The sequence below is a fragment of the Lipophrys pholis genome (genome assembly GCF_963383615.2).
Source record: "Lipophrys pholis genome assembly, chromosome: 15".
Taxonomy (NCBI): domain Eukaryota; kingdom Metazoa; phylum Chordata; class Actinopteri; order Blenniiformes; family Blenniidae; genus Lipophrys; species Lipophrys pholis.
In genome coordinates, this window is record NC_137642.1 from 19,102,437 (window position 1) to 19,127,716 (window position 25,280).

Here is a 25,280-nt window from a genome sequence, read left to right on the forward strand (position 1 = left end):
AATAATGTTTGTTGAGTGCAGAAACAGGTCCATTTTGTAGCTCCTCCTGATGTGAGTTTTCTGTAGCTCCAAGGTCTGTGTCTTTGAAAATTTTCACAGATGATTTTGTGAAAACATACAGTATATTAAAGTAGGAAAAGTAGTGTAAGCACTCACAACCCCCGCTATCACACACACATTTGGTTTTCTCCGTGTAAAAATAAGACAAGGTCATTTCAAGTGAATCCGCGATGCTCTTAAGTGAACATGAACTATTTTATTGTGCTTACAAAGAAAAGAAGATGCATTAGTTGGGACGTCACATCAATGCCTGGGCAGACCTGTTTTTTTATTTGTATCTTATTTTATTTTTATTTTTATTTTTATTTTTATTTTTATTTTTATTTTTATTTTTATTTTTATTTTTATTTTTTGTAAGGCTGCAGAAGTGGCTTTTATTCCGAAAATAATTTTTCAATCATACACTTAGGACTGCAGTCATGGTGGTTTAGGGTATAGCACAAGTATAAATGACCATGTGTAGTGAAATTCACTTTGAAATTTTGATCACAATGTTTTGTGTTGTTCTTAAAGTTATTTATTTATTAGTGTCATTCAGTAGGCTGAAAATAAATACAAAAGGGATATGATGATACAGTAATATTTTAACGTTTTTTAGACAAACAAAAATAACTTAACAGAAAATAACATTGTTTTGTGATTTACATAAATAAAACAGCAGAACGTAACACTATTAGGCTGTTGTAGGTGATCAAACAGCCTCTTCAATTAGGATGAGGGTGCGGTTAAATTAAGAAAGGTGGAAAAGCTTTTTTTTTTTTTTTTTTTTATAATCCAACCGAGTTAAAGCGTCGACAATAAAATCGTTACGAGGCCATAAGGACTTGTAACTACTTGCAGATGTCGTTAGGTGGCGCAGTAGTTACGAGGTGAGCGCACCGCCTCACCGTGCAGGGATCAAGCGGTCACAGACGAGGTTCATTTAATATGATACAGTTATGAGAAACACGCACTGCTATTGCCAATGTCAACGACTTTCACTGTGTTTATATGTACTCAATGTTCCTGCTCTGATAAGTATGTAGATTTATGTTGAATAATTGAACCAATGAATCATGTCAACTTTCACTTATATTGTTTTCTTTAGAAACTAATGCAATGCGAATTGTGTGATCTTTGCAGACTTGAGTAACATTCCTTTTTGTGAAAGTCATTATAATGTAGTCAGACGTGCGTGAGTGTGTGTGCGCGCGCCTTGATTAGACAGTATCCACTCTGATCTCCTCTATTTATCAATAGAACATCATTACAAGGGTTTTTACGATGTGGTTTTGGAGCAAAGGAGGGTGAAGGAGAGGAATACCTGACGTGTTCCCTCAGCTACCAGCAGCAGTCGGAGTCCCTCCGATCCTACATCTACCTGCCTGCCTGCACACCGGCTGGGGATCCGATAAGGGACCGGGTGCACAAGTGTGGAGGAAAGGGGTGTGGAGAATAGAAGTCGAACTGGAGAGAGGGAGTAGGGGAAGAGACACCGAGGGAGGGGAAAAGGTCAGGGACACGGGGGGGGGGGGGGGAGTTCATCGCACTGCCAGAAATAAGGAGAGTGTCTACACAAACGATTTGGCAGACGAAACCAAGGAAACGAAGAGAAATAATACCAGCAAACCCCCGCTCTCCAACGCTCATATTTTCGCAAGGATTAGTGTGGATTTTTACCCACTTTGAACCCTTACCCCCTCCCGGGAAAGGTATTGTGTTTAGGTGAATTCCAGGTAAAGCAGCGTGAATTTTTGGACCGTGCGTAATTTGGGGAGTTTATTGCCACGCTGCGTCAGGATGCGCGTCTGTCCGCTGCTGGTCTTCCTCTGTCTGCTGTGCGCAGGACGCGCTCAAAAGTTCTCCGCACTCACGGTATGAAGAGCCGCACAACTTCCAGATTGTCTCTTTCTTACGCTGTTCCGTTCCAACAAGGTGCCTTTCCTTTTGAATGATGTGCTGTGTGCGTCTTACGTGTAATTACAGGGTGATCACAATCTGTCCCATTAAAACTAACTAAAAATACAGTAAAGATTCTTCTATACTTAAAATAATCGTTACTCAAAGAGATGTTTGTAATCCATCATACCTGCTTTCTTTTCTATTATCAACCTAAATAGCATAGAGTGGACAGCTTTGCATTGGACCTGTCTTTATGCTCTCTTATTTTCCATGTAAACCGTTTCTCTGCACAGCGTGTCAGCGCTGCTGGCTTGCCTGTGAGGAGATGACTGATCTGTTAGCAGCACCTCTGTGGTTTGTGTTTAGTGCCTCATCTACACTGCCAGCTCCTCGGTTCATCTCCCTCTCCGTCCTCTTTCACTCCTGATGTTCCTGGGGTCCAACAGAGACTAACCCGCAAGTGTCATCAGGTCTACTCAATCAAAGCATAGATGATTATTTATAGCCTCAGGTCTGCAGCATGTACACTAGTTTATATCTGAATGGATGAGAATCTGGAGAAGAATTCCATGTCTATGATCAAGTACAGTGCGGGAAGAGGATTAATAGAGAGCGGAATGTGCACTGTCAGAGGCTTCCCCCTTGATTTAGAGGTTGATGAGACGGCTGACTCCCCCAGCACCATTATTTATGGGTGAAGCAAAGATGCCTTAGTATCCAATTGGAAACAAATGGCCATGAGTTGTTAACCTGCAGGTGAAGGGTCGGGGATCCTTTCTCCCTAACGGCACTATGGATTTGTGGAATGTGGGAGGAACTGAGCAGATGATCCCCGGCATTGATGCACACAGATACACACATCAAGTATACAGATAAGATGTGTAATGAGTCTTTCTTTATAGGTGTCATGAGCGGTAATATTCAGCAAGCGATTAAAAGAAAGGTGAAGCAGGTGGAGCTGTTTGTGGTGTATTAGGAGACGACTGTGGGAATTATGATTTCTTCACTTCATTGCGTGTTCTGTGGTGACTTCGTCTGTGTCATACCTCCCTGCTGTGGTTTATTAGGCCGTCTGTATTGCAATAGCACATGGAGCACTGGACTTCCTTTTGTGGGTGATTAATGGCTTATTGTTGGAGTGACACAGGAGAGTTCATTGTTGGTTTCAAGAAAATGCCTCCATGTGATATTTTGTGCATATTTGAGGTTGGACGGGCAGTTAAATATATGGGATTCCTGCCCAGGTTATTCATGAGGCAGACTTTTCCATGGTTTATATAAGTATGAAATAGTGTGTGAAAAGATGAGGGCACATAGACCATTTGCTGCCTCTTTTGTCAAACCTGTATGTATAAATTTTACTCTGACATATGGGCTCAATCGCCTGCTGTGTCCTCATAAAAATTGTGCACCTGCCCAAATGCGTCTTTTTCATTATTACATGCTCATGAGTGCCTTTCCACTGCAACACTTTTAACAAATTTCACTGCAATTAAGTGCCTTTCCCTTTGATTGAGTTACTAGGCTGGTTAACGGCTGACACTTTCTTCCCTCTGCACCACCCTGGACACTAATGATACCCTTTGCATCGTCGCATCTGCACAGGAAAACTCCCGCCAAGGCCATTTAACACGTTTGCTACGGCTCTCAGCTGGGGCCCCCATTGACCCTGCTCAGCCGTGGTGTGAGGGGCCCCTCGGGGCGCTGGAAGCAGGGGCCTCCCAGCCCAGAAGGCCCTTATCAGTCTACAATGTGCTCTCTGCTGGAAGCTCGCCTCCTTCATACTCCATTCAATCCCACAATGCTGCAGAGCCTGGGGGAGGTAATAGGATTTGATTTGTATGCTGGTTGCTCTCGAAAAAAAAAAAGAAATTTCCCTTACACTCGGCCCGTCTCGCCCTTTCTCGCCGCCTCTTGTTCTTTAGCCAACCTCTTGCATTATTTGAGCAGATGCAAAAAACATCTTCCAAGAGAGATCCCACAATGAAAGAAAAAAAAAAAAGGAGAAACCTTGAAAGGAAAGGAAAGAGAGCAAAATCAAGAGAAAACACAAACAGAAAGTGAGAGCCAGCTGCCTGGAAGGAGACAAGAGACAGATTTGAGCAATACATGGATTTGAGTCACAATATGTGTTCTGTCTTGTATGAGTCTCCTTTTATGATAAATCATGGTGGAAGCCATCCATCACTCCCCATTATATGTTGCTGTGCATGATGGTGGTGCTGACTTGGAGAAGCTGGAATGAGACATCAGGGGAGTGTCAGCGCTCTGCCTCAGCCTCACCCATCCATCACCACAGGCCAAACACACGGAGATCGGCAGAAGACAGCAGCTACCATTAGGTGTGCACAGGAGGAGGAGGAGATCTTCAGCACACCATTAGCCCCTGAAGATTCTCCCTCTCACTTGGATTCACATCTTATTTGCAATCCTGCTTTGGTGTGGCCAACTGTGACTTTGAAATGAATACTTGGATGTTTGATAGTGAATCTGGGTGGTTGATTTCATGGGTGGTTGATTTCGTGGCCAACTGTGTTTGTCCATGCTGCGTTTTTTTCCAGCTCTATCGTGAACTTGCAGGCACTTGGCGCTCTGCTGTGCGCTTTATAGCGGACATCTAGCGGGATGCTGGGAACACTGAATGACTCTGTTTGGGTTGTCAGTCTGCTGGTTGGCAAGGGCTGGTGCTGATACTGCTGGTTCAGCCTGAGCACTGGTGCAACCAGCACGACTTGTAGCGGGTGCTAGCAGGTCACCGGCAAACAAGTCTGTAGACACCCAGGAATGATAACTCCAATGGTGCGGCCTTCACATAAAGCATCTCTGTGTGAAGATGTGAGAGAAAAAGCAGATGATGGGGAATCTTGATGTCTGCAGAAGGACTGCCAAACTACAGTGAAGAGAGAAGGAAAGGCAGGGGAGGGAAGGATGTGCTATTAAAATCTTAGTTAAATGCAATAATGCCATCAAACAAACTGAGACAAGAGCGAAAGTCTGGGGACAGACAGTTTCAGTATCCAGTTATTAACAAGGAACAATCACTTGACCATTAGACCTGTGAAAGAGACAAATTTATTAACTATTGCTGCAGTAGGTTTTTATTTTTATTTTCTTTTATGTGTTCTTCTGACAGTCTGTCAGTTGCTGGTTTTTGAAGAGGACCAGTGTCAGATTTGCTTGGAACTCTTTGACTAAATTAATAAACTGTATCGATGTGCTATCAAATGGCAGCATCAACACAGATCAAATATCAATTGCAAAGAACTAACTTGCGAAAGGCAAAGAATGAAGGGATGTGAGAAATTATGTATTCTCGATGTAGGCCATGTGGTAAGTTAGAGCCACCCATTAGTGAGACACAGCCACTGGAATCCTTTCATAATTGTTGCAGAAAAATATAAAATGTCTCTGATATCTGTATGTTGATGTTTAAAATACAATCGATTAATGACAGGCTGAAAACAAACTTTACCACACTCTCATGACTTTGAGGTCATGACCACAGAACGTCTAACCCCAGTCATCCCTTTTACAAAGATATTTCTTGTTTGATATTGCATTAATAACAAAGGAATGATGGGAATACATAACCTGTAACTATTAAGCAAATATCTATCCTGTTAGTTTTAACTCCCTTGGCAACGGAATCTATTTAAGTAGAATAAATAACTACAGTTTGTTATATTGATCAGTTTACTTCAAACAATATAAAACAAGTGGCCACCAGGTATTCTGTTGTGGTATAAAGGAGGGATGCAGGAATGACTTCCAAAACCTGTAAATAGTTTTACAAATTGGCTTCATCCAGTAATATGAAATACTACCATGTTTTCACAGGGGTTTTAGACAGTTGGTTGAAAATCAGTTCTATCTGTAACATAGGTTTCATAGATTTTCATCTTTTATCCCGATCCAGCATTTTTACACATTCTAAGATCTTTTGGTTTGTCGCTGATTATCCATAGACAATATAATCACTACTCTTCTGGTGGTAGTTAGATGATTTCTGATAAGACTTTATGAATAATTTGCACGTCATCTCTATGTTAAACTTATATAAGCTTATTGTAGCTTATCTCAAAATCTAAATACATCTTTGTAGCACATCAGTTAAAAAAATTTGTGTTTTCATGAAATAATGAGTAGTTTAACTGTTTGCTTAATTTGTTTTTAATTGTAATTTCTTCTCTGGGAAAAGGCAAAAAGACATCCCTCTGACCCCCAGATTTTTCCCCTACCCTGAAGATTTTAGTTTTTCTGCCCAGACCCTGCAGTTAACTAATATCCTTTTTGTGACAGAAAGCAATTTTTAAAAGTTAATGAAGATGTACTTGTAAAGAATCCATTTTTGTTGTTGTTTTGCTTTGTTTTTCTTTTTTAACTCATTTGGTCCAGGAGACTCAATCATCCCTCCCACCTTTCACTTTGCGGCTTCTCTTCCGATGTGTTTGAACGGGCCTCCCCTCTCTGATCTCCCCACGGGAAGATTTATAAGCAGGGCTGACAGAGTAGGCTGGATCTCCTCTGCTGGCCCAGGGCAACTCTCCCTTCACTGCCAACCCTCTTCCAGGTGCATGTCGCCCTGCAGCCCTGCTTGCCTGAACGCAGGGGGGGTTGGGTGCTGCCAGCAATCCTCATCTCTCACTTCATTTGTAAAATGTCAGACACAACAAATTTTTCTTATTGGTGATTATCCCGCCTTCTTTATGGAAGATCCTCCCCCCCCCCCCCCCTTAGTCTGTATCTCAATGAGTCATTTTGTTTGATCGCTCACCAAAGGCTTTAAAGCGAGGGCTTTGATATGGTAGTTTGCACCAAGTGCAGATAGATTGTGGAAAAGAGAAAGTTTCCTACCGGTGGACATTTATGCAACCTCTGAAAACTGAATAAACACTTCACAAAACAGAACTGAAAGACAAATGGCAGAGTTTCATAAATGCAAACATCTTCATTATGGGAGTAGACAAAAAGAATAGAGAGATATTTATTCCTGGATATGACCAGCTGAAAGCAGCACCTGAATCGGCATGAGCGTAGAAGAGGTTTTTCTTTCCTTTTCTTTTCCAGCAACATGAATGAATCACGCAATCTTTATGAAAACTGTCCAACAGTAAGCAGCACAAAGCTCACTGACATCTAGTTTATTCAGTCTCTCATTCAATGTAGCAGTCACAGCTTGTTGCCACCCCCCTTCTTACCGCCACCGCTGCCCCTTTGTGTGGCCAAGGCGAAGGGGGTTTCATACCACGGTGGCAGATACAATGGTGGCATTGACACAGGTGATCCGATGCATTCAGCCAGGAGTCTCTGTCCTTGTTTCTCTTTCCATGGCTCAGTAAAACATCCTTCGGAGTGATTCCAGGTGAATACCTGTGCAGGTGTTGGCAGACAAAGAAAACAGGAAGTGTCAGTCAAGTCTCCTACTCTTAGACAGAGACAAAGTATGGCTACACCCTCACAGGCCCGTCGTGATGCTGCTTCATCTTTGATTCTGTGCTTTGTTTTTAAGCTTTTTTAATGAACTGATGATACACCTGAGGATTACCTACTGATAAACACTGAAATACGGTCCTCGTGCTGACTGTGGTCATGACATGCTGTTGCCCCTGCAGCAGCCCCGGCTCCTTGTGTTCATAAATCCTATAAGAACCACACGTGTTGTTGTGGAGATTAAAATGTTGTGGTGCAGAGCTCGGTGATTCTCACAAATGGCTCATTTAGGAAATGTCGTCTTTGCTTATCTCTGACTCTCTACACTTTTTCGCAGTTCCTGCGGGTGGATCAGGATAAGGAGTGCAACACGGAATGCAGCGGAGCTCCTCGCAAGCCCCTGTGCGCCTCAGACGGCAGGACCTTCACGTCTCGCTGCGAGTTCCTGCGAGCCAAGTGCCGCGACCCCCAGCTGGAGGTCATCCGAGGGCCATGCAAAGGTCAGGTCATGAGTCACGCTTCATCGCCGCCTGATGCTCTCAAATGCGCAGAGGGGGGTCACAGTAGAGGCTTTTGGGTTAAATTCATTTCGGCATAATTGATTCTTTGAGTGCTGGGCAGGCAAGTGGGGTTGACATAGTGAGAGCGGGTGTAGGGGAGTTCACCCCTTCCTGGCATCTCTTATAATTTCACATAATTTCCCTGTTGTAGGGATTGTCAACATTGTTTTTTTTGTTTTGAGTGGAGATTATTGTGTGTTTTACATAGAGATTTCATGGATTCTTGCATCGGAAATGTATCACAACTTCATGGGACAAACAAGGTCTTCATTATTTTGAGATGACTGCAGCGGCAGAAACCAAATTAATAGAAGCCAAATTAATATGCAGCAACAAGGACCTTTGAAATAAATTGCCTGACAAGAATTAATAGTCTCATTTTCATGATACTAGATGTAAAGCTCTTTATACACTTTGAACAGAGGACCAAGGATGAAAAGGAAAAGGAGGAGAGCCGGGGAGGTCAGACATCTCACAAACTCCTTCATTGTTTGCTGATGTTGGAAGGAAGAACCCGTACACCCCAATGCGTCGGCCCCGAACCCTCTCACCCCCCGCCCCGCTCACTAACTCTATACTGCGAGTTCATCGCTCTACAGACTGGGGACAATGCCCCATTCTTACCACATTACAACATTATACCAGTAATGCAGGGAATGTGAGCAGAAAGGTTTGCTTAAGAAGAAGTTTCGTATCATGGAAAAGCATTCCACGATTTTATGCCCGCGCTGGGTTTCCATGGCAGCGTCTCTAAGCGGACATCTGGATGTGGCGTGGACAGCGCCCGGGACGCAGAATAGAGGATTCCAACCAGGAAGCTGAAAGGGACGAGAGTCCATGAAAGTCGTATTGTAAGCGTCAATAACATGGAGTCTATAAGAGTTGAGACCCCCCTCTGCTTCTGGACGGGAGGAGTGAAAGACACAGCAGCAGCAACCAAAGTCAGTAGCCGAAATAAAGCAGAGGGCTGCTCTGGCCCTTAGAAGCACAGAGATGGGATTGTGTTTAAGGATGGCGAGAGTGGCACCACATTTGTTTTCTATCACTGCACTCAGATGATTCAAGTGTCCTGTCATTTTTTCCAGCTGGCTTTTCGGTCAGAGCCCCCTGGAGAAGGACGATGGTTTGGGGTTTTTCCACTGCCGCTAACTTTAGAGCTCCTCAACTCACTGTTTTCCTCTATGAGGAACATCCAGCGCCTTGCCCCCGTCTCATCTCCGCTGTCAGTGACACACACACCAGACTGAAGGAAACCAGTGCAAATTCCCCTGCATGTATCTAACGGAGAGTCTTTCTGTGAGCCGTGCCAGCAACATGCGGCCTGGTGACCATAGCGGTGAACGTTTTTTAAGCCCCACATGAGTCATTGTATTAATGTGATTTGAACCTGCCCGCCAGTTGAGCGCTGAGCGGCAGCTGAAGTGTCACACCGAGTTACCGTCAAAATCCCAACAATTGCTGAGAGTTTGCACAGCTGGTACTGTTGGCCAGGTGGGGTGAAGTAGCTGTGGAATGAAGAAGATGAGCCGCGGTTTTGACTTGGAGATGTGAAAACATTTGAGATGCGCACAGGTGAAAAGTGGATGACCCACATTTATGTCAACAAGCACTTTGAGGGTGCAACAGTTTGAGCTGAACTTCGCAGACAGTTGTGGTTTAGGAGGAGAGTAAGACAGACTCAGACATTAAGGAAGGGTCAGGTTTTCCTCGTGCATCAGCCCTTTTCTTTGGTGACTGGAATGTTCTACGGCAGCAGCACGAGCTGCCTCACTAGGTAATGGCTTTACCACCAGGCACTCTGCAGGCCTGCCTGGTGTGCACCTAATGGGACTGGGGTGTTGGTTTTTATCCCAGCCACACGAGTATCCACCGCTTCCGTCTTGAATCGTTTCCTCCCCGCCTCTCTCTCTCTCTCTCTCTCTCTCTCTCTCTCTCTCTCTCTCTCTCTCTCTCTCTCTCTCTCTCTCTCTCTCTCTTCTCTGTCTCTCTCTGCATTTTTCATTCATCGTCCTTCATCATTTGTGAGATTCCACATCTTCTTCTGACGTTTTTAAGTAGGTTGGTTCGGTAGTTGTGCAGCCATAAGAAAATACTTGAGCTGTGGCTTGAATTACGGATCTCTGTGATGTCTAGTGATTTCTGGTGATTTGTGGCGCTTCCTCAGATACATCCAGATGTGTAGCAGAGAAGAAGTACACAGAGCAGCAGGCCAAGAAGCTCTTCCCGCAGGTTTTTGTGCCTGTATGCAACCCTGATGGCACGTACAGCGAGGTAACAAAAAAACCCCAACATAATTTATACTTGCTTGGACTTTGAGGCAAAGCACTTGACAAAAGAAGCCACCACAGAGAACGCTTTCAAAACAACAGTAAATATTTAACCAGAGCTTCACTTCTCTTCTTCCCAAACATAATTGAAAACAATATTTGACGCTGTTGCTTTAGGTTTTATTTACAAATTCACCATTGCTGGTTCAACTTGTACTGATTTTGTGTTTACACTTTGCAGGTTCAGTGTCACAGCTACACTGGATACTGCTGGTGTGTCACCCCCAATGGCCGACCCATCAGTGGCTCAGCAGTGGCCAATAAAAAACCTCGATGCCAAGGTGGGTGAAACCCCAGCAACCTATTCTAAAACGAGCAACTTGCAATACTATGCAATCAAGCGTGCCGCATTTGCAGGTCGCTGCTCTAGAAAAAGGCGTCTCATTTTATATCACGTTTGAACTGAGATATTTGTTCCCTGTAATGTCATGAAGCAGTGATGATAAATTGAAATCAGCACAGTAAATTTAGGCCTTTGGTGTTTTTTTTTAGTTTTTTTTCTTTTTGTGGGGGGGTGGGTCTTCAATCCTCAGTCCTGTGGGAGAGTGGTCAGTGCATGGACAGATGGCCACAGGCTTTGAGGGCCACTCGAGGACTGAGCATTGCTCAAGGCACAAGGGCTGCGGTGTAAATAAGCCAAGGAGAAAATCAGCGCTGCAGAGTTGAGCAACAAAGTTTAACTGTGAGGAATGTGTGTGTGTTCTTGGAGAAGAGTGTTTTCCAAACAATCAAATAACCAATGCCACATGTCCTCCCAGTGCATCTCTGTGGGGCTGCTGCTGTGTCAATAGTATGCATATTCCAGAGCAGCAGCAGTATTTGTACTGCAGCTACCACCTGTAATCTAATCACTGCTGTGCATCTGAGATTTATAAATGTGATAGTAATTAAATGGAAATGTGATGATAATTAACTAAAATTAGCATGCAGTGTGTAAGTGACCGATGGCATTAGAAGCAAATTAACATTTACAAAAAACATGTGGAGGAGTTAATGTGTTTTAATTGTTAAGTTTGATTGTTTGTTTGTTTTGTAAAACACCTAGAGACTAAATACTACTGTGCTAATGATATTAAATCTGTGTCTGCTATTGCAGAAGAAGCCAGGAGTGTGACAGTTTTAATATTGAATGTGTGGCTTTCCAGGGTCCAAACAGGAGAGAGCAACTACCAGAGAGCCAGGTAAAGCAGGTGAGACTTTCATTCAAGAAATTGAGCTCTCAGACGCTCATTATTTCCTGGTCAATGCATGCTGGCTTCTGTGTTTGTGCATGTTTATACCCACTGAATCCTACGTGTATGTGTGTCTGTATTTAATTTGTATCTCTGTGTATTTGCCTGCATCTGTGTCAGAGATTTGCTTGACGAGTCACCTGTTAAGTCTTGCCTCTCTAATATTTTGTCAATTCAGGAGAGCACAAGGAGCCTGAAGGATGTTTTTCTCAGAAACAAGCTGAAGGACACACTCTGTGTGGCAAGCTTTATTACCAATGATGGCCTGTTGATTTTACCAGGCAGCAGCCACGAGGAGCAACAATGGAGAAACTGACTTATCTTTATCTTAAATTCTTCTTCTCAGTTCTTTTTCAGCCGCATCGTCACAAGATACGAGGAAATGTTCGCACTTAATCCTTCATTCTTCAATGCACTTTCGTATCTAATCAAACTTGTCCTCTCTTCCAGACACAGAACCACTACGTTTCTCTGACAACTTTAGAAACTTGCTCTCATCTTTTAAGAGTAATTTTATTTTAACGAATGTGATGTTACTTCTCATGAAGTGTCCAGTTTGTGTTGTTTCAGATTTTCTTGTGCGTGGCTGGGCGCGTGTATGTGCATACATTTGCACAAGAGAGAGAGAAAGTGCATATAAATCAGCGATTGTGTTTGTCACATGAGTTATTCCTGTCAGTGTGACATTTACGTCTGTGCCTCTCCGCCTCTCTGTAAACAGTCTCTGGTATAGTGTCTGCCTGAGTCCAGCCAAGTCATTACGCATAGATCAAGTGGGAATGCAAAATCTGAGAGAGTAGGAGGGATGGTGGGAGAGGGAAAGAGGATGGAAAGGGGGTGGAGGGCTGGGTTGTGGTTCAATCTGAACTGGTTGAATAAACAGGGTGGTGAAAAGCAGAATAAACTAAAAGTTTGTGGTGTGCCAGCTCTGAAAATAGCAGTGATTGCATCAATATTTTGATGCAGCAGAATACCATCAGTACCTAAGCATTTCCCTGTGGTCATTGCTCGACTTTTATTATCAGAATTTTGGGCAACTTAAAACCCCAAACGCCGTGCATTGAACTGTTTTTTTGTGCCTTGACTTGACAAATTCATTCACGTACTGGAATCACGTGCGACTGATGACTGACAAACAGCAGTAAAACTAATGCTGTATGACCACAAATAGCACGGGGGTTTCCTGGCAGATGCTGAAAGAGGTGTTACAGTCATGTAAAAGGCCACAAAGTAACGATAGGTCATTAGTGGTTTATCATAAATCCAAATCATAAATACACTTTTTGAAATGGCATTTCCATCCTTGAAGTGAGCTGAGTAATAACATGTCTGCTTCAGTCATTCAGTCACATTGACTGTAGATATTTTTATCCAGTAAGTGTGCTTGGGAAAATGGCTGGCTGGCATAGCAAATTTGCTACAAATGTAAACTCTTGTATTTGTATTGGAAATTCATTGTTACAGGAAAAAAAAAAAAGGGGGGGGGGGGGTTAAGCTCAATCCCTGTTTACAGAGCCACCCAGTGAAGGCACACAAATTAACCAACCTTCACATTGAGCAGGAGGATTGACCCAATCTGAGGTTAACCACACCTATGGAGGTGGTGTTACCCGAAGCAGTTCAAAACCTTCATCCCTGTCTCCCCCCTGCTGCTACTCCGACAAGAGAGCAAACAAATATACCGGCTCCTCCTGCTGTTAATTGATCCATTTCAGGCAACTATTTGTAACCCACTTATTTCTCTCCAACATTCTCATAACCTAAATGCAGGCAATGAAAGGATGAAGACGGGCATCAGGGACAACTCTTCGTTGACTATAACTGACCTCAATCTGTTCTCTGTGGCATAATGTTGTCCTGTGCTGCATGATGTGAAGCCACAGGATTAAGTGACCACTATACTCACAGTTTTCATCCTCCTATCTCATATTGCATTTTCAGAACATAAACAGAATCTTTTTCATCTAATTTCCTTACATTCTCTTCTGCCTCCACCCCTCTTCATCGGGCAACGTGCAAATCTCACACATTTGAGTGTTTTTCTAAATTAGCTTACTCTCGTAATTGTAGTCTCCTTGCAAATATTCTCCATTCTAAATGCAGATGAGACCGGCCTAGTGGTGGATCCGCACCCTCCCGCAGACGAAGAAGGTGAGCTTTTTTTATTTGTCTTCAGACAGGAATTACAAAATGTTTGATAGTGCACCCTGTGTTTACAGAGACACCGCTGACTGACTCAAAAGTATAGTCCCAAAACATCCTTAAAAGGTAAAAGGGAGTCTGCATACGAGGCAGTTACAGCACCATGCCTCAATAAAAAAGTCACTGGAGAAAATGTGATTGTAAAACAGTTTTTATAATGATAAGATGTGCAATGTTGGATGTAAACGTTAAAGGAATGCTCAGGCTATGTTCAGACTGTGAGTAAAAGTGGAGCAAATCTACTGTTTTGGCCTATATGTGACTTAGATTAGTTAATATTTGTTTCAATAACACATACGACATAAAATAAATTTTATTCAAATCAGACCTGGACCTTTCATATGGGTCCCTGTTCTTTAACAAGAAATATCTTCTTAAATTCTGATGCTTTTGCTTTGTGACCCTAGTTATGTTGCAATTAATCTGAATTACTGTACATCATTGTGGAGTGACAGTCCTTACAATTGCATGTTCATGCTGGAGTTGTTTCGATCAACATCACAACCTTTCAGAGTTAGCACCACAAATGAACATAGTTTGAAACAGTTCCTTTTTCTCGTCATCTTCTTTCTCAATTTTGTCTATGCAATATGCAACTTTGTTGGCTTCTTCTGTATAACAACAAAAAGAAAAACTTTCCATGCACTCATGCTTCATTTTTGGATCTAAATGATAACTAAGTCATTTGTGACATCTTGTTATTTTCACACATCAGGACTCTGGCCAGTTCACACAGGGGTCTGGCATAAGTCTCATTTAAAAATAATGATAACAACTCCATAAAAAATAGATAAAACTCCTAATTTAGCATTAAAAACTGACAGTCTCGACTTAGCCCTTTAAAGGAAACTCCTGAAAATACTTGGAAAATGTGAATTGCAATCCAAGATTCTAATTAAAGTATATTTCAAGATTCTCAAGTGTGAATAAATACACGCATGTGACATCTGTATGTAATCAAATCTGTTGAAAAGCTTTAGACTGACGAGAACGGCACACAACTCATCATTTCCAGCATAAAAAAGTTTCCTAATTTGGATAAATTTCCTACTGGATTTCAAGTAAAAGATTGGCAATAGACTATTTTTCCTTTTAGTGGAAAGGAGGAAAGCAAAACAGCACCTATCTCAATGCTTACCAAAACTATTTAATCATGTTTTGTTGTTGTTTTGTCAAACATTGTCAAATGTATACATTTTAAAGAAACAAAAGTAATACTGGAGTTACCAAATTGGGGCCATTACCACGATCAAAGAAAGTTCATTGCCACATACATTTGTTGTTAAAGCTCTACTACTGTTTTTGGTTAACATTACCCCTGAGGCTTCCAATGACAATTAGAAGACAGTAGTAAATACACAGACACTGTGTAATGGAAGAACAAGTAGACAGGGGTCATTAAATCATTGATTTCCAAATGGAAAGTCTTTTTTCAGAGTAAATGGATCATCAAGTTGTATTTCAGTATTTTTGTTAGACAGTTATTATTTTAAGACTGAATGACAGCGTGCTAATCATTTAATGAGGCTATAGTGACAGATTATGACTCAACTACTCTTCCATTCAAACTTTTTCTCTCTAGTCTTAGTTGTCACAGGCAATTTATTGCCCATATTCACTCCAGCAGCATGAGACACGATAACCTTGATGTGCGTTTTACAGACTGTGAGTTTTGGAAACACCAGGTTTGGCTCAGACGATGTACAAGTGTGTTTTCGATTGAAGCCAATGAAGTTCTCTCTGTAATTTCTTTCAGATATCATTTCCCAGTACCCCACTCTGTGGACAGAGCAGGTTCGCAGCCGACAGAACAATAGAACCAGAGCGCCATGTGAGTTTCAAAAGAGCTTAATGATGGCCGATCGGGTGTTTGCAAACCTCAACTGGAAGCACGCACTGTGTTTTTTCCTACTTGTGTGCGCAATCATGGTTTGAGGCTGTTCCTGTCTTTTAAGGACAGATGGCGGGTTGTGAAACCAATACATCTTGGTGTTGGAGTGCGTCAGGCCTTGAGGATCTGCTTCTTTGTGGTTCTTCGCATTGCAACCTATCTGTAATTATCTGCACATGGGCACAAGCAGAGTATCTCCTATTGATCTGGCTGCTCTGAGCTGCACTTTTTTCCATGCATGCATGCATGTTGATGTGCTATACCAGCTGCCTCTTTGATCCCGGGGAGATTTTGCCATTTTTTTGTCTAAAACTATTCTATTTTCAGGAAAGCAGCCAGACGGCAATCCTCTATGCATGTATACAATTTTGTTGTGAATCCTATTATCATAATTTACTACCAATAAAAAGCCAGAGAATTGAAGCATTGATGGTTTTGATTACCATGTGCTCTTTGGGGTATTGGGGTGGGGAAAAAAAGCCGCCCCAACAAAGAGAGCCCATACGGAGGAAGTGGAGCGAAGAGAGTCGGTTAAGAAATCGGGGAGGCATTTCATTCGGTCTCTTTTGTGTGGGTAAAGATCTCTAATGAAAATAAACAAAGAAAAGGGAAATCCATAATCCAGCAGCAGTCGCTTCCGAGCCTTGAGAGGAGTACTGAAAGAGAGAGAGAGAGAGAGAGAGAGAGAGAGAGAGAGAACGGCTGGTGGTGATGAAAGCGCTCAAGGCCAGAGAAGCTTTGCTTCCATTCAGCAGTTTAATGCTCAGATATCTACTGAAGAAAGCATCGGAAAAAAATGTCTGATTAGATCCTGCTGAGGCTCTGCAGAATGTGAAATCTCTCTCTCTCATCCCATTTTCTGCATGTATGAATAAAACAAAAACATTATGCAAAGCACATAGATCCCTGCTCCTCTACAGTATCCTGCAGTAGTGTTTCAGTGTGTGTGTACTTGAATGACCAGTGTTCTGCCTTTGTCTTGTCTGTTTCTCTACATGTCACACACATCCTCAGAGGGTAGTCGAGTGTCCAAATATTTACTTAACTTGGGGCATAGGGAGCTATACTCAGTCATTAGCCTGTTAATGTCCATAAACAGTGCCACAGGGTGGGGGGGGCACACACACACACACACACACACACACAGTCTCCAAGCCCGAAACCCCACCCCCTTTTTGTCTTTCTCCTCCTTGTCTGGTGTTCGAGCAGTGGTTTGTATACTATGAGACAGCAGATAAATGTCTTTTGCTATTTAAAAAAAAATATGTCTTAAATGTTCAGCATGTTGTATGAACCTAAATATGCTTCAATCCCCAAGTTCAACTTCAAAAACTTCAAAATCCATCTTTCCCTTTCAAACTTGGCTTGTCTAATGTACTTGGTCCCAAAACTTCCTTAGACCACCAAAGTAAATGCTGATTTTAAAAAAATGTTTAAAGTTGCCCATTGTTCTTGTGTCCCGAGACCAATCCACTGACACCTTTGCCAATCACTGTATGACCTCTGACTCTGCTTTCCAGCTTCATCTTGTGACCAGGAGCAGCAGTCGGCCCAGGAAGAAGCAAGGCAGCACAAAAATGACGCCGTGTTTGTCCCAGATTGTGCCCAGGGGGGGCTCTACAAGCCAGTCCAGTGCCACCCCTCCACTGGATATTGCTGGTGTGTGCTGGTGGATACCGGGCGGCCCATACCAGGAACCTCCACCAGGTAGCCAAGATTATACATAGTCGTCTAGCGATCTCTCCTCATCTGATTGAGGGCTTCCTATTTTATGACATTCATACACCTTAACTCAGAAATGTTCCCAGCATTTATTGCTCAGTTCTCGGTGGCAAACAGACCAATATGCTGTGACACAAACTTGCTCAACTGAATAACCCAGCTTCATGCAGTATGGCAGACGTCCCTTGTATTAAAATGGTCAACCTTGGGCACATCTGGAGAGGTGTAGCCACACAGATGTTTTAACATAATGAACAAATAAAGAAATAAAAGCAAAATCAAACCTCAGGCAGCAATAACAAGCTTTGTTGTTTGAGATTTCAGAAATAGGAATGCTGATAAACATCTCCATTGCCCATGACACAGAGTGACTCAGTGGTGGGGAGAGTGGCAGGTCGAAGGTCAGGCAGGCTGGCAGAGTGGGGCACTGGTACACTCTCAGCGAGCAGCATGGCTGGGTATCAGATTAACAAGGCTCCAGGCAGAGTGCCAGACAGCACATTAGCACACATATGGAAGCATGGATTTTCTTCCTTGTCTCAGGCCAGCTTTTGGCCTGGAGTTGCACAGCAGCAATTGGGGCTGTGCTGTCTCTCTGAGGGCGGCTGTGAAAGCTTCCTTGTGTCCCACGCTCCCTGTCTGCCTTTCTTCTTCTATCTCTCTCTTTCTCACCCTCCCTCCCCATGTCTATACTCATACCAGCCCCAAATCCTTTCCCTCTTTTTGGATGGGTTTCATAGCCCCTGGTTTGCCACAAAACAATTATTTGAATCCCTGAGATTTAACTATGAGGCACTTTTGGAAAACATGGGATTCCTCTTCAAATTTACAATCATAATCAGCTTACTGGCATAAACAACCACTTTTATCCACTTCACCTTAAGAAAACTATTATTTTAATTCTTGCTTTGTGTATTTTCTGTCACAGATATGAACAGCCAAAATGTGACGGAAATGCCAGGGCCCACCCAACTAAACCCAAAGACCACTATAGGAGCAGACATCTTCAAGGTAGGTCTCTGAAGACTGGACTCAGTCTCTGTTTTTCCTCTTTGTTCAGACCACATGGTGAAGTGCTTCAACCGTCGGCCTTCAACTGGTGCTGCACCTCCGAGGCTGCGATAACAGAGTGTGCATGCATGAGTGTTTGTGTGTGTCGACATCATTAGCACTGATGGTCAAGGAAACGCGTGATAAAGAGTTGAGGGTTGCCAGATACTACCCTTCAGTGGTCAATAAGTCAGGAGGCCACAACACATTGGTTGAGGATTAATCTTCTCCTGACATGGGAGATGGAGGACAGTGGTATGAAAGCACAGCTGGGAGGTGGGGTGGAGATAATGGATAATAGGATGCCAGAGACAGGTAGTGATACTAAGACTGATAACAGTGTAGATAACCAAACTAAGAGCAGCAGATCTGCAGTAGGTTGATTTGGTGGGTTTAGTAACAGGTGGGGCTGTTATTTAATGAGTGGTGGGTATTTTCCCATCAGCATGTGACACTTCTGAGCTTTATGTTTAGGATATCAAAGAGATTCACAAAGTATTATGAAATTCCTTATTACTTTAACCCTCTCATGACCAGGACACATGGATTAATTTTGATGTCGATACTGTAGACCTCTCAAAATAAGTGTATGAGAGCCTCTGCAACTTTGTCTGCTATAACTTCCAACTTTTAATATTTTGACATGCCTCAATATTACTGTGTGTTTCTGACAGTACAGAGAAGTTTATGTTACAAATATGTGACATGCTGTTGAATCTGTCTGTGACTGGACTGTGGAAAAGTCCTGTGTATCACCACAAAGCTGTATTTCTTGACTTTCTGGTAGTTGGCTGGATGGGAATGTATGGGTGAATGTGAATTTTGAGAAATTGTAAAATATAATACTCTAGCTTTACTAGAGCCCAAATGAAATAAAAAATACCAGAAATGGAATATTATTAAAATACGGCCAAATCATTATTCATAAGAGAGGGGGATGTTGGGATAGTTGGATGGATTAAAAAATCCTTTAACAGAACTGTCATACCAAATGTCCGTGTGTTAATCTCTCTGTGACAACCATTTCCTAACAGTGAATCTCCAGGAATCAATTTAGTAGGAACTGGGAAGGTATTTTTTGCACTGCACTGCATTAGTCAGATGACTGAACTTTATTGTGTGAGTTTCAAGTTGTGCTTCTGGGTGCCTGATATCACAGTGGGTGTTCGAGGCTTTGCCCTATTCAAGACGGTCAAAATTGGATTCATAATTCTCAAGAGAACCATCATTAGATGCTTTTTATGTTCTAAGCCTGACCCAGAAAACTTTGATGTTACGCACCGTGTTAATGACATTGGGTGTGCTGGTCAACTTTTGGCTTCACTGTAATGTTTATGGCAAAACAGAGACAGGAGACAGCGTTTCCATTCGGCTATCTGGGAATTCCTCATGGAAAAAATGTTGGGAACCACTACTTTGAAATACAAATAAAACTTGACAAAGCATCAAAATGCAATTCAATGTCTTTCTATTAATCACATAGCTTATCCTTGTCATGAGACAAATGGCAGGTGAAGTGCCTGCCTATAATCAAATCACAGTTTGTAGATGAACAGTGCTTGGCAAACTTTGCAGTTATTTTTTTTTTTTTGGGGGGGGGGGGGGGGGGGGTGGTAAACATGTTAATAATCCAGCAAGATGTGAACAGAGCAACCACTGTTCCCGTCTCATTCGCAACTGTTTATGTAACACTGTGCCAGGCCAGAGCGGTGCTCGCTACTCGCAGCAGTCGCAGGTGCTGCATTCAGCACGCACAGCAGCATTCTTTTACATTTCATATAAAACAGACCGATTGACACATAAAGCTCTTAGACCGCTATGTGCTGTAAGTCTGTGCTTTCCAGTGGCACCACTGGTGTATATCATTGCTACATGACAGACAGATTGTTGCGGTTTGTAAGTGTCAGCACAAAGTGTGAGGTGGAGAACAGCCACAACTATTCAATGAGAAAGATCTTGAGTTCAACTGAGCACCTGCTAAACACATTGCGGTTGAACAAAAAAACAATATAGGCATTCAGCCGTGCAATCATGAAGGCGCACACTTGAGTCCTTCAGTCTAAACCTGCCTAAGAAAAAATATACTCTTTATTATCAAGCTCCCATTCTAAAAGGTGTCTGGATGTAGTAACCAAAAAAAAAAGAAGCATCTTGTTTTCTTTATGAGCAATTGCGTCAATGAGTGGAAAGCCTGTTACTGTATGAACCAGGGATAATTATAAGCGTTGCCTTCACATTGCTGCAGCCCATTTGCTGCTGAAGCGCTGGTGTTGAGAGGTTTATGGGGCGAGATGCAAGAAAGGAGCAGCTTGCCCTGAAAGGGGCAGGGAAGGAAAGCTGAGTATTTGGTTAGCTTTCTCCCCAGAGCGGGATCATGGAATAGCATCGGGGCAGGCATTGGAAGCTGTGGCTGTGAGTGTTGACAGGGCTCGGCCCCATGTGGCTCCATAGAAAAACATGGCTTCTTATTGACAGTAACACACAGGCATACACATGTAAACATGCACTTACTCTGCCAACTTTTTAAAGGCTGCAAATATGTGGAGATCTGCGAAAAGTTGTAGAGCTCTTTGCTTCTCGATAGGAAAAAATGAAATCTTTTTGGGCTTTCTGAAGTTGATTTCATCTGCATCTGTCAGGCTTTGGAATTACGTAATTGTAATCATTATGGATGAGGACAGCAACCATTTACTGCTGCAGCCTTGAACTGAACGGAAAGTAGCCAGACCCAATTTCCTTTGAATGACAGCAGGCGCGTTTGTGTCCTGCCCCTCAGCTAAACAGTGTCCAGACAGACAGAACCTGATCTGTCCCGCCCCCACGGCAACAACCCTCACTGCCAAGAGGAAGGGACTGGAGCATTACCTGATGGCTTCCCATCTGAATGGACTGTAGACACGTTGAGATTCCTGTTGCCTTACGGATACAGAACAAGTGCTCTCCATGAAAAACACTAAGCCTCCCCTGCATCCCACAAATCTCTCCTCTGTCACCAGCCATATAGAAACACTTTGCCCTCTGAGGGTGCAATTGTGCTACTGTCTAGACTAATTTACCACAGAGGCACCGGTTTGGCTATTAACAGATGGGTCAGATTTTTTACTAGAATCGGGCCAAGGAAGGCCTCCTAAAACTTAAGTGCAAGTCTGTTCAGCACGTAAAGGAGAGTGTGGAACAGTTTGGACATGTGAGTGTTTCAACATTGGCTCGCTGCAGACTCCCAAAAGGTGGAGCAGAGGCTGGGTGTTTACGCCAACGCTGGTCGCCACCTGTTACAGAGGTGCAAAGCATGCTATTATCTCCAGCTCAGGAGAATCTGGCCCCGCAGGCCTGGGCCATAAAAGAGCAGCGAACTGTGGAGAATTTCTTTTCCACCAGAGGCACAATAGCACAGGGAAGCTGGACTGTGAGAAAGCAGAGAGGAAACTGGACTGGAATCTCTCAGGCCTTTGTAGCCTTCAGCTCTCCCAAAGGAAGAGTTGGCCTCTCGACTCTTAAAACTGTATGGCTTAACAGATAATTACTGTCATCAGGGTCATAGCACCACCGTTGTCCCTCATTTCATTTTTTTTCTCGTCATCCTGCATGTAATAATGCCTCACTGTTAGCTTTCGGGGGACTGGTAATGATAGATTTTGCTCTATAGGGTTACAGCTGATGACGTCACCCTTCCCCTGTCAGTGTTCTCATACAGAAATCCCACCACATGGTTGTGTAGTTGTGTCACAGCGCATACCTTAAAATCACGCAACATCTTGACTAACAATGGGTCTGTCAGGACTGGATTTTGTCCCATTGATGTCTCAGGTGAGTCTCGGGTGGTGTATATGGCCACTTGTTCATACGTACAATGTTCCACAACATCCTCAGTGTCTGCAGCTGTCAAAACCACTCAGGGGCCTCCAGGATGATTGTCAGGTACCCTCTTCCATCTCCAGATGAGGGGAGGTCTAACACTTTATGAGAAGCGAGTTAAAGACAACTGCGGGAGTCTCGAGCGCATTTTATCCTCTGTTGCTTTTATATGCTGTTCACCCTGCCTGGTACACAACGTCCCTCCTCCAAACATTTATTGGCCCACCTATGACGGCAGAATTCCACATTGTTGCTTTTGACTGCAGGATATTTTTTTCCTTTTGTTCGGCGACATGCACACACGTATATTTACTTTCTATATGAACTGGATGATTCACACTTTCACACACTCATTCAGGTATCTGTGCTTTATTTTCCAGGCTGTCCTGGGGCAAAGAAAACAGAGTTCCTGACGAGTGTACTTGATGCTCTGTCGACAGACATGGTGCACGCTGTCACAGATCCAGCATCTGCAGGAAGGTATGACTTTTGGACATGTTCATCTGATATGCTATTCATAAAAGCACTGATATGCTATTATTAGCCATTCTTTAGAGAGGAACAAATGTTTTCCACTATTTTGTGCTCATTAAAAAGTGATAGGACTTCCAATACATCTTCATGCCCAAACAAGTCAGAATTATAACTGTCATGAATGGGGGGAAGAAAAAAATCTTCCTTTTTGGACCATCAGTTCATCTTTGACACTTAAATTCTTAGAAAAATAGTTTATCAACCGAAATATGTATCACACCCTGACATGACGCCTTCCTTTAACAGAAGATACACGATATTGAATATAGCTGTTGTCATCTTAGATGGGCTGATTTTGTTTGGTGGCGTCAAATTCATTTAACTGTGTGGACATGAGCAAAGTGGCATAATTCAAATATTTGTAGCATCGCATTTAGCATCGACTCATCATCTCATCTACATCTACATTTTATCATATGACACTATTAACTTGTTTATGAAGCAATCTGTGTCTTGATAAGGTTTACAGGATTCAATTCGTGAAATTTTAAGTTTGGTTATATTTAGCTAGTGGTGAATTTCTGGAAAAGATCCAGATTCAGGTAGAATTCACATATTAGCTCCATTCATTGTGTTCCATTCATGTCGTCAATTAATATGAGACAACTCCGTCTTATTTGTAACATGGTCTCATTGTTGAAGTTTTTTTTTTTTTTTTTTTGTTAACAATTCACAGCTGTTTTGTTACCTGAGGGAGCTAGGACTCTGTTGTTACTTTGATTATTAAGCATTACCTTCCAAACTGACCTTTGATAACCTGATGAATGGATATCTGACATTCAGGATGGCTGAGCCTGACCCCAGTCACACCCTGGAGGAGAGGGTGGTCCACTGGTATTTCAGTCAGCTGGACAAAAACTCCAGTGGGGACATCGGGAAGAAGGAGATCAAGCCTTTCAAACGCTTCCTGCGCAAAAAATCGAAGCCGAAGAAGTGCGTGAAGAAGTTTGTGGAGTACTGTGACATCAGCAATGACAAGGCGCTGTCCCTGCAGGAGTTGATGGGGTGCCTCGGGGTGACCAAGGAAGAAGGTAAGCCAAACAACACACCCTGAACATACACATCTATATACCACTGCAGCAGATCTCTAATGAAATTCTGTATTTATTTAACAAAATGCGCAATTTATCACAGTGAGGTAGCCATTTAAATTATCTATATAATTTCAAATAATTGAGTGTTTACAAAACCCAAAAGTGCATGCTTCACAGCCTGCTTATATCTGTGTGACACAAAGCAATCAGTGTTTGGACAGCGAGACATGTAGAAACAGTGATGAGACAGAGTCTATTGGTCCCAGCAGGTCTCACTGGTCTCATAATCCTCGGTGTTCACTGTGGAAATTTCAACCCTATTGTTTGATTCAAAACTTTAAAGTCAATGTAAATAAATACTCTTACATGCCAGTTTCATCAAAAACTTCCACTCAAGAGTATTAAACTGAGCAAAATTGATTATTTCTATTCTATTTTATATTTAATGGTTATGGGCGGCATGACCTGTTTAGTAGAGCATTAAAGTGATTAATGATGTGAAGCGCTTTCGGACTGCTCAAAGAGTTGAAAAGCTGTATTTTAAGTGAAGTCTATTTACCATTTCTACCTTGAATTGTCTTGAAATCGAAAAAATATATATAATCCATGGATTCCTTTGCTTCACATTCACATCTTTTTCCTAATAAAAAGTTATGTTGGTTTTAAGTTTTTATCACGTTTTGTCTTCCAGGTGCCAAAACAGGCGAAGGCTTATCTTCCAGTAAGCTAGTAAGTTGACTGAAACAGAAACAGACAATCTTCAAAAAGGTGTACAAAGAAACAAAAGCTCAAGTCAAACTTTCTTCTCCTCAGAATCCCTCGAAGAAGCAAGGCTAAGATCAACAACTGAGATTTCCCTCTTTCTCATGGAGAATGTGCCCTCACCAATCGGCAATTACGGAAACCATAGTATTTGCACTTTGTACTTTAAAAGAAAAAAAATGTAAATTCACTTTGTAGAAATAAGGTATTTAAACAGACTGCTGAATCTGTGAATGATGTAGTTAGCTTTTTATGTTCTGACAAACAAAAGATATTTAACACATACAATGTATGTGTCCTTTGTGTGTCTAAAAAAAAGTGTACTTTTCAAAGTTGTACAAGTTTTCATGTCTGACGTTTAATTTTGTTCCCCTTTTGCTCCCATGTTGTTAATAGTACAGCGCGTAGAGTTTGCAACACAGTTAAAATGACCGTACCATGACTCATGTACTGACCTGCTTTCTAAAGCAGCTTGTGAGAATGTTTTTAAAGAGTTGTCATAAAAACGTCCTACATGTCTTCATATATTCATGTTTATTAGAAATAAAGATCTCTTTTATACATTTGGCTCCTTGGATGTGCCTGATGTGTCAAAGAAGCTTAAATATGTCTGCAAATTGCAGTTTCTCTCTAATCCAATTAGTGCTCTGTTTTTCCTCTCGTTATATAAATCTTGTAATGTCTTTACCATTTTATGTTTTCTTGCTGTGTCTTCAATAAAACACCTTGTTGACATAGTT

At 42.3% G+C, this 25,280-nt stretch overlaps 1 protein-coding gene across 3 annotated transcripts; it reads left to right on the top strand.

Moving 5' to 3' along the window:
* Window positions 1-1,226: 1,226 nt before the first annotated feature.
* smoc2 (SPARC related modular calcium binding 2) lies at window positions 1,227-25,280 on the top strand. 3 transcript variants are annotated; one of them, XM_080482280.1, is made up of 13 exons: window positions 1,227-1,914; window positions 7,709-7,871; window positions 10,096-10,202; window positions 10,440-10,539; window positions 11,404-11,448; window positions 13,594-13,641; window positions 15,449-15,523; window positions 17,104-17,290; window positions 18,234-18,316; window positions 22,591-22,690; window positions 23,528-23,775; window positions 24,470-24,507; window positions 24,592-25,280. In XM_080482280.1, the coding sequence occupies exons 1-13, from the start codon at window positions 1,840-1,842 to the stop codon at window positions 24,613-24,615; spliced, it is 1,293 nt and encodes a 430-aa protein (XP_080338406.1). In that variant the 5' UTR covers window positions 1,227-1,839; the 3' UTR covers window positions 24,616-25,280. The 3 variants fall into 3 exon arrangements, with proteins under 3 accessions (XP_080338406.1, XP_080338405.1, XP_080338407.1); XM_080482279.1 differs by having other exon boundaries at window positions 1,588-1,914; window positions 13,561-13,641; XM_080482281.1 differs by having other exon boundaries at window positions 1,588-1,914; window positions 11,404-11,439.